The 14512-nt window shown below is 43.2% G+C and overlaps 1 protein-coding gene and 3 non-coding genes across 4 annotated transcripts; all 4 read left to right on the top strand.

Annotated features, from left to right (window-relative positions):
* Nucleotides 1-7153: 7153 nt before the first annotated feature.
* Nucleotides 7154-14069, top strand: EIF4A2 (eukaryotic translation initiation factor 4A2). Its single transcript, XM_059478912.1, has 11 exons — nucleotides 7154-7321; nucleotides 8167-8212; nucleotides 8296-8428; nucleotides 8683-8822; nucleotides 9934-10102; nucleotides 10291-10400; nucleotides 10520-10663; nucleotides 11035-11172; nucleotides 11460-11549; nucleotides 11788-11867; nucleotides 13257-14069. Exons 1-11 carry the CDS (start codon nucleotides 7293-7295, stop codon nucleotides 13399-13401), a joined length of 1224 nt encoding a protein of 407 aa, XP_059334895.1. The 5' UTR covers nucleotides 7154-7292; the 3' UTR covers nucleotides 13402-14069.
* On the top strand, nucleotides 8536-8606 carry LOC132077905 (small nucleolar RNA SNORD2). The gene has a single exon (XR_009419166.1). It is a non-coding gene; the product is annotated as a small nucleolar RNA SNORD2 (small nucleolar RNA).
* LOC132077902 (small nucleolar RNA SNORA81) lies at nucleotides 10711-10891 on the top strand. Its single transcript, XR_009419163.1, has one exon. It is a non-coding gene; the product is annotated as a small nucleolar RNA SNORA81 (small nucleolar RNA).
* LOC132077894 (small nucleolar RNA SNORA63) lies at nucleotides 11254-11381 on the top strand. Its single transcript, XR_009419155.1, has one exon. It is a non-coding gene; the product is annotated as a small nucleolar RNA SNORA63 (small nucleolar RNA).
* Nucleotides 14070-14512: the final 443 nt, after the last annotated feature.

The following is a 14512-nucleotide window of genomic DNA, read 5'->3' as shown; positions in this document are numbered from 1 at the left end:
AGTTACATTTAACAGCTCACTTGGCACTTCAGCCTCATGGGCACACAACTGAGACTCAGCCACAAGAATATACATTGCAAACACTGTTAAAGAGAAAAGCCTTTGAATAGCTATTTTTCATCCACAAAAATCTCAGAACGATCAAGAAACCAAACAAATAAAATGATTAAACAAGTCAGAATGTTAATCTTGATTAAGTTTTTAAACTTTTTTTAAACTTTTCCCCACCCTGATCTGGCTGCTTTGCAGCTGAAGCACAGGTCACAAATCAATCAGTCCAGCTTTACAAAAAGAAATTCTTCAAAGAGAGATAATCATTTCCATTTTACAAAGAGATGAAATAAGGGCACAAAGCAGAAACTACTCATCTATAGTTTCACTTTGTGCCAGTATCAGTGACAGAAACAAAACTTAGGGAATCTGAGCTATTATTACCTGAAGAAATGAACAGTGTAAATTTTCTTATGAAAAGTACAGCTCAGTAGAAAACTTCCAGTTTATAGAAATTAAGATTTACCTTGAGGCCAATACTTCTGATCACAAAGCTCATTTTATTAATGACAAAGTATTTAGCTTAATTGTTAACTTCTACATGTTACAACAAGATCTGTAAACTGCAAAATATTGTTGTGAAGGTTAAAATCCTCTGATAGAAAAGAAACAAGAAAATTCAGTTACTATGCAATGCTAGATATGGACAGAAAGAGCTACTGTTAGGGAAAAATGAAATTATTTCTGTGATGTCTCACTGCTTAGAGATGCACACATTTGAAATATTCTGGCAATAAATACAGAGTGTATTACAGCCTGTAATACCCTCAAAGCAAAGCTCTCTGTGCAGTGCTGTATCAGCTGATAACACCAGACATTTTGTTGTCACTAATTTGAGAAAGGCCCTCATAGCTCACAGTGCTGCACGCTCTGGAAAGCACAGTGTGTTTGTTCTGACATCCAAAAGTGTGACTGGGATGGACAGACAGAGTCACAGGGCTCACTGCTGTCACCAGGCAGGACACAGGCCAGCTAGCAAGGTACACATATGTGCAGCATACATTAGAGATTGGTACTTTTTTTACCACTAATGGGTTCCGTGAATTTACCCCTGTAAAAGCCAAAGAACTGCTTGGCCTTTTTGGTGTTTTCATCTTGGGTTTGGTTCCCACACATTGCTTCCTCCTACTAAGCAAATAACACTCAACATTTTAACCAATAAGGAAAAGTACTTGAATTAAATACAGACATAGGTGTGCCTGCAGTGGCTGTTCCAAAACTGAACCAACTGAACATAGCAAATTAAAAACTCAAGCAATGTCAGTGAATAGCAAATTTGTATCATCATGAGAACAAACAATGTGCAGAGATGGTTAACCAATAGCAGAAGGAAAACAGTTTTCTTCAAAATAATGCACAGGCTTGTATTTACCCTTCTCTCAGACCTGGTAAAAATATTCTTGGCCAATTGTCTCACTGAAATATATGACATGCAGTATTTCATGGCTTAAAAAATAAACGTAACCACAACTATGTCAGGATGTGATCATCAGCCACCTGCTTCATCTCTCAGCTTTATTTACTTTATTTCTGTAATATAAAGAACATACTCTGCCCTGAAAGTAGCCTGCAACTTCTATCAAAGACTTCTAGGCCTCCTTCCATTACTGATCCCCACATTCTTTAAGGATTTGCCCACACATAACCTTTGAGACAAATAACATCACCTCACATTACAGAGAAGAAAACTGAAGTACAAAGAGAGCTCTCATTCCAATAAAAGTCAATGGCAAGTCTAACAAATATCATCTGCTCAATTTTAGTGCTAAAATTCCAGTCTGTGGTCACACTAGGAGCCCTTACAACAGAGGAACAGAACTGAGCTGATTTCATGTCCTGGGCTGGACTACAGACCTTGAAAACTTGGAAACAAAGAATCGAAATGCTCAATCAAGAAGAACATTCAAGACATAAAACTGTAATTATTGAGTTTTATAGCATGCAGAGGCCTGGATGACTACAAAATCATAGAAAGAAAAGCATATTTCTGTTTCAAGTATTCGGGTTAAAATTTTATTGTGCCAACATTCTTCTTATTACCAGAATTGTTACTAAAATTACAAGACCACCATAAGTGATTCCATATGACAGTTTTCTTATGTTACACTCATTTAAAGAATTAACAGTAATTTACATACTTCCACTAAAAAATTAAATACTGACTTTCTAGAATTAACCCTAGTTTTTTATCAGAAGATCAACCAAATGCTAACCAAAGTAAAAGGGAAATTTTTCACAATTTTAAAGTTTTGGAGGAAACTATACCCACTATAAAATAAGAAGCAATTAACTTCTCTTAGTTCTTTAGATTTTTTGATCCCCTAGGAGAGGGCTGAGAAACCAAGGTTCCTCTGAGGGCCCAGAGCACTTCTGCTGCTTCCTTTTCAGCAGCAGTTTACAAGAGCTGTCCCACTGTATAAAGGAAACACCATCTTTCTTAAAAATTCAGCTACAACTTCACCATTCCAGAGCAAGAATTAAGTAATAAATAACTCCAAACCCCTGAAAGCGGGAGGGTCACTAGAGTCTGAATTTAAACTCCAAACTCTAAGAGGAAATGAATTAATGGACGAACAACCTGAAAGAATAAATTCACACAACTTTGTTGTTATTTTTTGTAAACCACCCAAGTAAGCTAGTCTTAAATAGTTTAACAAACTATTATAATCAAGAAAAAATCTATCTGGGAATGAGAGAACTTAAGCTAAGAAACAAAACTGTGCACAAGTGAAGCAGGAGCACTCCTTGGAGATGTGTGCTCCAAGCAATGAGGAGGCACAACCATAAACCACAAACATTTCAGACAAGTGAGTCAGCTGCCAGCCAAAGGCCCCATCCACCCCACATTCTCTGCACAAGCCTGAATATCTTCAATAGACTGAGCATGTGGGGCAATTAAATCAAGCAAAGCAGTTGAAATCCCACTGCCTTTCCTTAGTGCTTGGCACCTAAATAATTTAAGCATCTTTGAATATGTTCCTTATTGGCCTGGTGCACAACTATTCATGAGACAGAACTTGGACACAGAGAGGAAATTCTGGATGTACTTTCAATTCACTCAACAGGGACATCACTGAGATTTCCCAACACATCTGACTACAGTTACAAAGACTAGAAATATCTGTCAAAACATAACAAAGTTGTAAAATAACTTTAAAAAAGGATGACAAAGCAAGCCTAACAACCCAATGTACTAAAGTGATCATAATGTGCATTTCAGATTACACTGAGGTACTACAGAATACAAAGCCAGCATTCTCAGTCCATTAAAAACATTGTACCTTTCACATTCTTATTGTGCAGCTTTTTTAGATTGTATTTTCAATGGAGTAACCAAAAATACTTGTTAGCATTAATGACATCCCAACTGCATTTAAATAACAAGCATGGGCCTCCAGGAATTTGGACTTTCTTTCTCCTCTGGAGGTTTTCCAGAACATATCCACTCCTACATCTGAGGAAGCATGCTTTTGTTTAGGCAGGATCCTTTGGGACTGATGAACTGAAAATATCCCTTCTTGCTAACAACACCCTAACAAATCATCTTGATCCTTAACATGACCTACTGTGAGCAAACTCTGTCTGTTTACAGTCACCTTCCTTGCCCTGCCAGTCATGGCAATCAAATAAAACACAGCCTGAACCCTGGCACCAGACTTAAAAATGCAGGAAAAGAATTCTGGGATCTTGCAGGTTTCCTGTGAAGGACCTGGCAGTTTCATGGCAAATTCAAATCATGCCATGAGATTATTAAAAGGAGATTTCTGAGATTTCCTAATGCAAATGGTACTGTTGCCTTTAGCAGGATATTGGTGAGCAGGGATTGCTCAACTGGAGCTCAGTTTCAGGAGGTGTCAGCTCTTACTGCCTTCTTTAACTACATCACTCCTTCCTTCAGTCTGCATGAATAATCACTGGAAACCCAGCTGCTAAACCAGCTAGTCCATCTGTTACCCCTGCTAATAAATGGATTGTTATGTTCACTCTCACTAAAGAGCCATGATTCACTGGGATTGTCTTTTTGGGAAACATCTACAGAAGTATATTAGCTGTACATATATATATGTGTGGTTGTGGATCCTATCTTTAGCAGCCCAGACATATCATTTAGTGTCTTCTTGGTTTCCCTTCTGCCTGAAGATAACATGAACCTGGCCCTTGGGGAGCAAGTTTTCAGCTGAGGCTTCTCTAAAAAGCTTAATCAGATTTAAAGCCAGGGGACCACTAGAAATCCCAGTGGCATTGCAAGATTTTTGTCAGTGACAAAATCTGACCTTTTGGCACCTCTCAGTTTGATGCTTCCTGTTCAGAACACAAATAATTTCAGGCAGAGAATGGCTAACACTGGCACAAAAATACACAAAGTAGATGGGAACACACATGAAAAGACTGTTAGCACTACTGTAACCAAAGAGATATTTGTCAAACATTGTACAGAGCTTTTAAAGGATATAAAATGTAGGATTTTTTCCTCTAGTGCAGTTAGGGGTCATTGCTAATACAAGAAGCCTGGATATCTTGTTTCATAAAAAGAGAAGACTGATTCTGTGTTTCCAGCTGTTTGCTTGAAGTTTATGAAACAACATTTTTTTCATCTTTTCATTTGGTGAAAGAAGTTGATGATTTCCACTGGAGGAAACACTGGGTTCCCTTAATACACCATATGGATGTGCAACATCCATATAATAAACGCCTTTCACGTGGGAAGTGATGATTTGTTTCTTAAATCATAATTTCATTGTGGAGCGTCACTGCATTAAAACAGCCATGAGCCAGAGCAAATAACACAACCAAATAATTTATTAAATTCCACCAAACTCTGCCACGACCACGTGACAGCAGAAACCAGTCTGCTCACAGGCTTTACTTTGAATTTAAGCATCAGGTGAATCAGAAATGAACAAAATCCTCAGACACAGGGATATTTTAAGCTCCTTGATAAAGGCCAGTGATCAGGAGCTCAGGGGGACATGTTTGGCTCTGTAGTTGCCTCATGCCAAGAAATCTTGGCATTTAATCAAGAGACCTCCCACTATTTTAGCCAATAAATTACAATACCAACTTTTAAAATTGTCCTTCTTGATTGAAGATAATTTTAAAATTTTTTGAGGTTTTTTTTTTTTAGTAGAATGAAGTTTGAGCAAGTGTTGTAAAACAAGATTTGCTGCAAGCTAGAGCAATGAGAACAATTTCTCCTTCAAGAATGCCAGGAAAGCCTTGTTACTAGACAACTGTAATCAAATCTGAGCACTCAAAGTGATCTGAATACCTGGGTAATCTGAAATGACACTGATTTCTTTACTGGAAAAGTTAAAGCAGATACTTGTTTCTGAGATGCCATTCCAGGTCTGGGAAGAATGATGGCTTGCCTTCCTGAAATTCCCACGTCTGGAAATCTTTTCCTCTCAGATTTGCAAATCTACCAAGACATATGCAGTGCTTGAATAAAAATATTCATCTAAATTCAACAATTTTCCTGACAAATATTCAAGATCCTTAACAAATATTCAATAGTGTTATTTCTCCATTTAGACTCAAATCACTTTTAATGCAGTGGGAAATCCAACTGTGCTAGCCCAAAACTGTTCACATTCTTTCTTCAGTCCATCCTGTTTGTTTTTCAACCAGAGGTTAATAGTCCACACAAACTGGCATCATTCATTTAAAAGGCCTCTAGCTATTGTTGTGTGTCTAACTGAACTGCAAACAAGAAATATCCTCAATATTTTCTACCCAGCAGGGGTGGACAGAAAGAACTTGAGAGCATTAGGATAGGCTGACAGTGGAGCTGCATTTATATAATTTTGCTGGGATAGTGGTAGGCTGTAATATTTCTACAGATAATATTGCCCCAGCAGATGCTACCATAGGAAGATTTAAGGTATATACAGTCTTTGAGAGGTTCCCTTTATGGATATTCTAGATGGTTCTAGACAATTTACAATATTCTAGACAAGTAAAGGGTTGAGTTTTTCAAGCACTGCCTCCATTTCTTCATATATAATCACTATGGAAACAGACTGCAAAGTGATACACATAAACCATACAAAGGTGGCACAAAATTATCACTTATAATTGATATTACTTGCCACCATAAGAAATACTAAGAAATACTGATTAATAGATTAGATTATTGTGAAACCTGATATGAGCATTAAAATGATGGATATTTTTTCTGCCACAGTAGAAAGCGCTGGGCATGATCATGCAATCGGTTTGCACGGTAACAGTTCTCTTAGTGCTTTATTTTGGACTGCACTAACCTTTAAATCATTCTTGCCAGGTTTTTTCGTGTACTGCGACCTGCAGCACATCACAGCACCGTGCTTTCGGCAGCACGCCGAGGACCACCTAACCTGCGTCCTACAAATACTCCCGCATCCCCTTCAGGAATGATCCACCCTCAGCGCCAGGGACAAGTCTGGGGATTCAGCCCCGGGCCCTGCACTGGGTGTGAGCCCGGCCCGAGGGGCCGAGGAGCCCTCAGAGGCGCCTCCATCGGCCCCCTGCCTCAGGGCCTCTCCGGGAGCTGCCAGCGCTGCCCCCTCATGACCAGCGCTGCCCCGGCTGCGGGAGCGCAGGGGGAGAGCCCGGGGTGTGTTCCGCCTGCCAGGGAGGAGGAGGAGGCGGGAGTCATTTCTGTGTGAGGATGGGGCGGATGCGCGACCGCCAGCCCCCGCCCGAGGAAGCATCTTTCTCCCTCCTGTCACCCCCCCGACTCCGGGGCTTTAAAAACAACCAACACGGTGGGCAAAATGCGACCAGGAAAAGGGGCCGCTATGCCGCCGCTGCCGCAGTGCCGCTCGCTGTGCCCTCAGCCCGGCCAAGCGGCGCCGCCATTCCCCCTCCCGCCCCGCGCTGCAGCAGGGACCGGACGGGAAACCCCGTGCACGCGGGGGGGGAAGGAGAGGCAGAGGGAGGAAGGAGTGGGGCGCTGTGACGCACTCAATGGTGCAATATCCTTCCGCGATCCGACAGAAAAAGTAGTTCTATGTTCCACGTAGCCTCTTAGACCCCTGAGGTTCATACGCAACTTTGGATTAACTGAAAAAGTCGCGTGACGGGAATCTCTTGGGATACAGGGCTTAAACTGGAGGGATTCTTGCTTTTTTGCGCGTGGTGTAAGGTGAATATCCATGCGCAGAGCAGAGCGCAACGAGTCCGGCAGCAGGGCGGGTATATAAGGCGGGCGCCGCGGAGGGCTTGCCTTTTCAGTTGAGGACAGAGCTGGTGTTCGGAACATGTCAGGGGGCTCCGCGGATTATAGCAGGTACGGCGGGGGCCTGGGCTCTTTCCAGGATCGGGGGCTTCGTGGGTTATGCGGGGGTGGCCAGGGAGAGAGGAAAAAGTCGAAAGAGGGTGGAGGGGGTGGGAGCCGGGGGGCCCTGGAGGAGGCAGGGCGCTGTGCTCAATCAGCCCTGCGCCCTGGCCCCTCCCGTTCTAGACGTTTCTATCCCTGCTCTCCCCTTGCTCGCGGTTCACAAACGGTTTTAGCTCTAGACCTCGGGGCTCGATTTACGTTACTGGCTTTCTTAGCAATCAAGTCAGCCCTAGAAAGGAGTTTTTCGAAATTATTTCGTGTACGGCTGTGTTCTAGCTTTAATATTTAAATGTCTTTTTGTGGACTATTTTTTCCTCGACATTCTATTCTCCCTCTCGCCATTGCTTCGCCCCGGGTTTTCGGGCCGCGCTGAGCGCGAGACCATTACATTTTTTTTTGGCGGGGGGAGGGGGAGGCCCCCCCCAGGCGATCGCCCGGCGCCGTCCGCCCGCAGCGCCCGGTTTGCGCAATCCCAGGGGTGGAGCTCTCGCGAGAGTTCCCGGCGGGGCGGGGCGGGGGGATCCGCTGCAGCGCCGGGAGCGCGCCCGCCCCCCCCTTTCCCCCCGCGCCGCCGCGGGAGCGCGCGCTCGGTGCGCCCATGGCCGCGGCCCCGGGAGGTGGGCACCGGCTTCGGGACACTGCGGAACGGGGCCACGAGTCTGGCCATTGGCAGCAGCTCAGAGCACCTGCTGGAATGATCTGTCACGGCTCCCGCCGCTGTCTTAGCCGACACGTCAGCTCGCTGTTGCGTGGTGGTGGCTCCTGTGCTAACAACGTGTTCTCTTTAATGGCAGAGACCATGGCGGCCCAGAGGGAATGGAGCCCGATGGTGTCATCGAGGTGAGCACTTACGAAGTGACCTGAGAATTTAATCGCTGGTGGACAGGGGTATTGGATTTATTTTTTTTTATTCTTTATTACAGAGCAATTGGAATGAGATTGTTGACAATTTCGATGATATGAATTTAAAAGAATCCCTTCTAAGGGGCATTTATGCGTATGGTTTTGAGAAGCCTTCAGCTATTCAGCAGAGAGCTATTATTCCATGCATCAAAGGTACGCAGCAGATTCATTAATATCAACAGATAATTAAGAAAGCATTGTGAAATGCATACGTTGTTTCATTAGTGTGCAGTAATAACTAATTTCAATCTTCATTGAACAAGTGATATGATGGTACACCATCTTTCGGGACTGACCTGAAATGGAGAGACCTCTTTAGTACTGATCACTTACTTCAAGGGGAATTAAGTAAAACTAATGTGATTGACCCGTGTGGGAGCAGTAAATGTGTATCCTACTTTTTTTAGGGTATGATGTGATTGCTCAAGCTCAGTCAGGTACTGGCAAGACAGCCACATTTGCTATTTCCATCCTGCAGCAGTTGGAGATTGATCTCAAGGAGTCCCAGGCACTAGTATTGGCCCCTACCAGAGAACTGGCTCAACAGGTATTGATAGTGTAGTTTAAAAAAACAACAAAAAAAACTTTGTGTGTTGCATAGGTTTCAGGTTTCACAACTGTGAGACAACATTACCCGACTTCTTGAGGGGCTGCAATGAATATCCATTCAGAACCCTTTTTGTGCCCAATAATGGGGGATACAAGCTGCCTTCTGTCCCACAAGTCCTCTGCCTCCTTGAAGAGCTGAGTTAAAAAACATGGAGGGTGTGCTGGGGCAGGGGTGCAGGAGGCAGCTGCTGTGCTGTGTGTTAAGTGGAGGGAGCATCTTCAGCAGAAAAACTCAATTACTAAAGCACAGTGTTCTGAGTGGAAACAAAAAATACACTTGCTGGGAAGCTGTTTAAACTTCAATGCAGTTGTGCAACATGAAAACTGCAGTGCACATTTGGTTACTTAAATGGTTTTGTTTCTTTGTATGTTTTCCTGACAATATAATTGCATGTCTTCCACCTTCAAGGCTTGGTATTCTGTTATGCTAAGTGGGTGTGCGGTAATAACTTTCAGAATACTTGAATATTTGGATTAACTGTCAGTAATAAAGGGTCTTGAAGTATGGTGTTAAACCAACTCTGAAGTAGAAAACTTAGTGTCGTTTTCAACTATACTGTACTGAAATGCCAGTGCAATGTGACAATTCTTCAAGGTAAAGCTAAACATGCTAAATCAGACAGAAAACAAGATAAATGGTGTTCTACTCTAAAGCTGTTGAGGTGAGATTTGTTTTGAAATCTGGCTGGTAGTGGTGCCATTGGAGAGAGTTCACTGAAGAGTGTCCAAGCGCTTTACGTGCAGGCCTGAGCACCACCTGAGAGCTTGAGCTCACTTCTGTTGGCCCTGCTCTCAGCTTAGTAATTGTCTCATGGCAGTCACTCCATCAGCAAGTTCAGCCAGTAAAAAAAAAAAGGTAACTTAACTGTTCCTCTGGCTTCTAGTTAGCAACTTGAGTTATGTAGAGTTGGGCAGGTTTTAGCAGCTCTCAGTGCAAGCGCTCCATAGTCCTTATTTGGTGTCTTGGCTTCCAAAGTCCCTAAAAGCCAGTGACAATGGGGCTTAAGCTTTATTTTCCTACAAGCTGCTAATGGAAGGTTCTATTTTAGATTCAGAAGGTAATCCTGGCCCTTGGAGACTACATGGGAGCAACATGCCACGCTTGCATTGGTGGCACAAATGTGCGCAATGAGATGCAGAAGCTGCAGGCTGAGGCTCCTCACATCGTGGTGGGAACTCCAGGGCGTGTGTTTGATATGTTGAACAGGCGCTATCTGTGTGAGTATGAACCTCATTGTGCCCTTGCTGATCAGTCTCCAGTGAAAGCCTCATAGCCACTAAGAGCTTTAGTGTACCCGTTGTCACTGTGGAGAGTTGTGCTGGAAAGCTTAGTAGTACAGAAGCATGATGTTCTTTAGGATTGTGTATTTGTGAAACTTCATGGGACGCATCTCTTTTTCCAACAGCACCAAAATGGATCAAAATGTTTGTTCTGGATGAAGCTGATGAAATGTTGAGCCGTGGATTTAAGGATCAAATTTATGAGATCTTTCAAAAACTAAGCACAAACATCCAGGTAAAAAAGCTTTGACATGGTGAAGTGATGCACGCAGCTTTGGTTATGGTGTGGCTGAGAACTGAATTGCACAAATGAAAACTGCGGGGTATGTGCTAACATAGAGTAACGTATTTCAGGTTGTGCTGCTGTCAGCTACAATGCCAATGGATGTGTTGGAAGTGACCAAAAAGTTCATGAGAGATCCCATCCGTATTTTGGTGAAGAAGGAAGAGCTGACTCTGGAGGGTATCAAGCAGTTCTACATTAATGTTGAGAGAGAGGTTGGTACTGGTTGTACTCGCTCTGGCAGGAGGAGTTAGATTCTCTTACCTTCTTGTTAAAGCACTGTGCTAAAATTGCGGAAACCAAGGCTGAGCTTTAGTTTCTGCAATAATGCTAGTAGAGTAAATGCAAGAAGAAGAAAAACTATGCACTAGATCCAAAAGGACTAGGGTGGACCTCTTTCTTAATGTCCAGTGTCCTGTGTCTGAAGATTTGGTGCAACAATTGACGCAAAAACTTAGTTGAATGTAGTTGTGTGCCAAAGCAGGCTTAATTGATTGTTGTATTGGAGTTCTGTTGCTTGCTTCAAATTTGTGTTATGTACTGAACCTGTGTCATGATGTTTCCTGATGATCTTTGTTCTGCTCAGGAATGGAAGCTGGATACTCTCTGTGATTTGTATGAGACACTGACCATTACACAGGCTGTTATTTTCCTGAATACAAGGAGAAAAGTAGACTGGCTTACGGAGAAAATGCATGCCAGGGACTTCACAGTCTCAGCTCTGGTAAGAATTGCTGCTTCAAATCACTTCTGAAATGCTCTGTATTTACTGGAGAAGAACTGGTGAGGAGGGGATATCAGTAAGAAGCAGGAAAGTTATAATATAGCTGTGCAGTGCTGTATTATCGTTCCCCCTGCTTAAAGTAAACTGTTTCCTTTCTATCCCTACCTGCTTCGTTCCCACAGCAGGTAGGGACGCTGGGATTCATACAGGGTGTTGTTCTTTGAAGAATATTCTGGTTTGGCCCATTGAAACTGTACTAATTGCAGCTTTTTGTTTTAACTCCCCAGCATGGTGACATGGACCAGAAGGAACGGGACGTTATCATGAGAGAGTTTAGATCAGGGTCCAGCCGTGTCCTGATCACTACTGACTTGCTGGTGAGCACTGTCTTTCATAGAATATGTTCTGTTACAGCCTTGTCCCAAAAGCTTCATAATTGAGTGATGGTTTTTGTAACCTGAACTGCTGGGAGCTTTTTGGAACAGCAAAGACCATGCTCCACTATGGACTACACAGTTGTAGTTCATAACTAATGATGTGGTTGACAAAAGCCTGAGATGGATAAATTTGAAAATAGCCCCTAACATGCATTAAAGACTTGGTGTTGCTTTGCAGGCTCGTGGCATTGATGTGCAGCAAGTGTCCCTGGTTATCAATTACGACCTGCCGACCAATCGTGAGAATTACATTCACAGGTCAGTTGGCTCTGCCCCCGTCCGTCCCTGTGCTGTGCTGGATGGGCATTGGCACACACCCTCCTCACTAAACCAGAGCTGTTAGCATCCATGCATGAACTTCTCAGAGCTAGCAGGGAATGCAGCCACTTGTGGATTGGCTTTCTAAAAGCCCTGCCTTGCACAGCAGTGGTTCTCAGACAAGGGAGGAGCAGAACTTCTTAACACTTGAAGCAGTGGGAAAACTTAGAACATAATGGGTTCAGTGATAAGTGATGAACCTTGGAGTTGTGGGGAAAATGCCAGCAACTGATTTGCCTCTTGTTATGTAGGCTGTGACATACTAGTGTGACACTGTTAGTGGTGCAGCATCTTGATAGCAGGGTCAGCTTGGTCTGGGTTCTGGCTGATCTGGAGTTGCTGCTGCTCAGTGACAAGACAAACCTTACTTCTAGCTTGTAGGGCTGCCTTTGCTTGTGGAGGTTCAGCTGTGTCCATGTTATGTGTGCCATGTTTGCTGTTGGTGGCTCCTTAGCGGGATTCTTCTCTGTGGTGTGTCTTCTGGCAGCAATTCCAGTTTGTCTCCCTAGGTTTAGTTAACTGCTTCTAGTGACTGTCCCTAAATTAAGTAAACTGTGCTTTGTTACTTGATGTAAAAAATTATAGGAGTCGATAGCAGCAGTTGATGACACAAGATGGTGCTCAGAAACGACGTTGACGTAATTTAGGACGTGGATTCGTAAGCGGCACAGTTTGAATAAAGAGCGAGTTGGTATTTATTTATTTATTTTGTCATGATTATCCCCTAAGTTCTGTGAGCCCTTTCTGTGAATTTAGCTCCTGCTGGATCGTGCAGTCTGTAGGAAGGTGGAGCTCACGGTGGGTGTAACTAAACCGCATGCACTGATGTGACTGATGTGGGCTTCAACACAAATGTTGAGCTTGGATTTACTCTCTAAAGGAAACCAACAAATCCTAAGTTTTCCCACTGGAAACAGGTTGAATTGAAATTCTGAAATTAAGTGTGCTATTCCATGTTACTGGATTAACTTGGTAACAGTCTGATTGTTAAACAACAGTGTGTGCTCTGTGCTGGGAGTGAATGCATGAGGGGTGGGTGCATAGTTGAACAGAGAGACTGACCCAGGACTTCAGACCACAGCATCAAGCATTAAATGAAGATCTTACTTTGCAGCCAACGAGTAACCATGTGTGCCCTGCTGCCTGCCACGGAATGGACCTGCTGTGCTGCTGGCACCAGCTGCTGGTTTTCCTGACCAGATGTGACTTGGGTGGCAGCATAGGCTGGCCAGTGGCAGATGAGAGCAGCAGTGAAGAATGGATCTTGCAGAAATGTAAAGTAGATGGGTGAGGTTAACTCGAGTGTAAATGTGTTTTCTTTTTGTGCAGAATTGGCCGGGGTGGCCGTTTTGGCAGAAAAGGTGTGGCTATCAATTTTGTCACTGAAGAGGACAAGAGGATCCTGCGAGACATTGAGACTTTCTACAATACTACAGTGGAGGAGATGCCGATGAATGTGGCTGATCTCATTTAATCCCCGGGATGAGGTGGTTGTGAATCCAGTGCTCGCTGTTGCTGAATAGGCGATTCACAACGCGCATTGTGCTTCTTTCTTTGGGGATATATTGAATCTTGTCTCAATGCTCATTACGGATCAGAAATACAGATTTTTGATAAGAGAAGCGACTTTCTGTCGTGAGCTCTTGTGGGGAAGGCCATTGGCTTTGTCCACTTTAGGGTTAGACTGTTGGGGTTGGGTGGAAAGTCATGGGGTCTGTAAATTTTTTCTTTATTAGAAATTTATTTCCTAGTTCCATAGAAGTGGTTGTATTAGATGTTCTTTATCATTTAATAATTTACTTATGGACTAAAAGATATAAGTGCTGTATAAAGTCAGCCAATTATGTTAAACTAGCCTACCTTCCTTTATTGTATGTACTTACACCTCAGATTAAATTGGAAAGGCCTTTCAAAATCTCTAAACTTTTATAAGAGCATTAAAATGCATTTTTGTTTCATATGTATTTATTCAATAAAGTATTTAATTAGTGGTAAGTGTGATCTGGACCCTGTTGCTAAGCCCCAGCAAGCAAGCAATCATACTATTGTCTTAGTTAGGGTTAAACCCAGTAAAATTTGCCATATTGCACATGTCTTAATGAAGTTTGAATGTTCAATAAAATACTTCTATATTCACTTAAATCGTAAATAATTGCTTCTTGGGTTGAGGGGAGGGTGACAGCAGAGACTGCACTGTCTCAGGGTGGGAGCTGAAGGTGGCAGCTGCTGCAGCCTTGTGCCCACAGCTCCTGTACTGTGTCATTAATTGCAGGGGTGGTTCTTCTGGAGTCCCAAGTGCTAGTGTGGTTCTGGCATGCTGCACCTGTGTCCTTAAAACTGAAACACCCCTTCATCAGAGTAGAAAATGGCTCACTTAATAACTGGTGCTGGCTTGATGCAGAAGCTCTGCACTGCATCATTAATGCTTCATGCCTGTCCAAGGGTATTTTTTTATCAGATAGATACAAGATGGTGGAGGCGTCAGCTGCGTTCAGCCTGAAGCTGTGTCCTACAGGGATGTGATCATTCTGCCAAGCCAGTGTAGGCTACAGGGACTAATCCTTTTGTCTCTGCTTGCAGCTGAT

The sequence above is a fragment of the Ammospiza nelsoni genome, chromosome 10 (assembly GCF_027579445.1).
Source record: "Ammospiza nelsoni isolate bAmmNel1 chromosome 10, bAmmNel1.pri, whole genome shotgun sequence".
NCBI lineage: Eukaryota > Metazoa > Chordata > Aves > Passeriformes > Passerellidae > Ammospiza > Ammospiza nelsoni.
The sequence above is the reverse complement of the archived record's forward strand: the minus strand, read 5'-3'. Positions and strand labels throughout refer to the sequence as shown.

Coding starts and splice junctions, on each gene's coding strand:
- EIF4A2 (XM_059478912.1), top strand. CDS start 7,293: ATGTCAGGGGGCTCCGCGGATTATAGCAG. Junction 8,429..8,682: donor TATTATTCCATGCATCAAAG/GTACGCAGCAGA, acceptor TACTTTTTTTAG/GGTATGATGTGATTGCTCAA. Junction 10,401..10,519: donor AACTAAGCACAAACATCCAG/GTAAAAAAGCTT, acceptor AACGTATTTCAG/GTTGTGCTGCTGTCAGCTAC.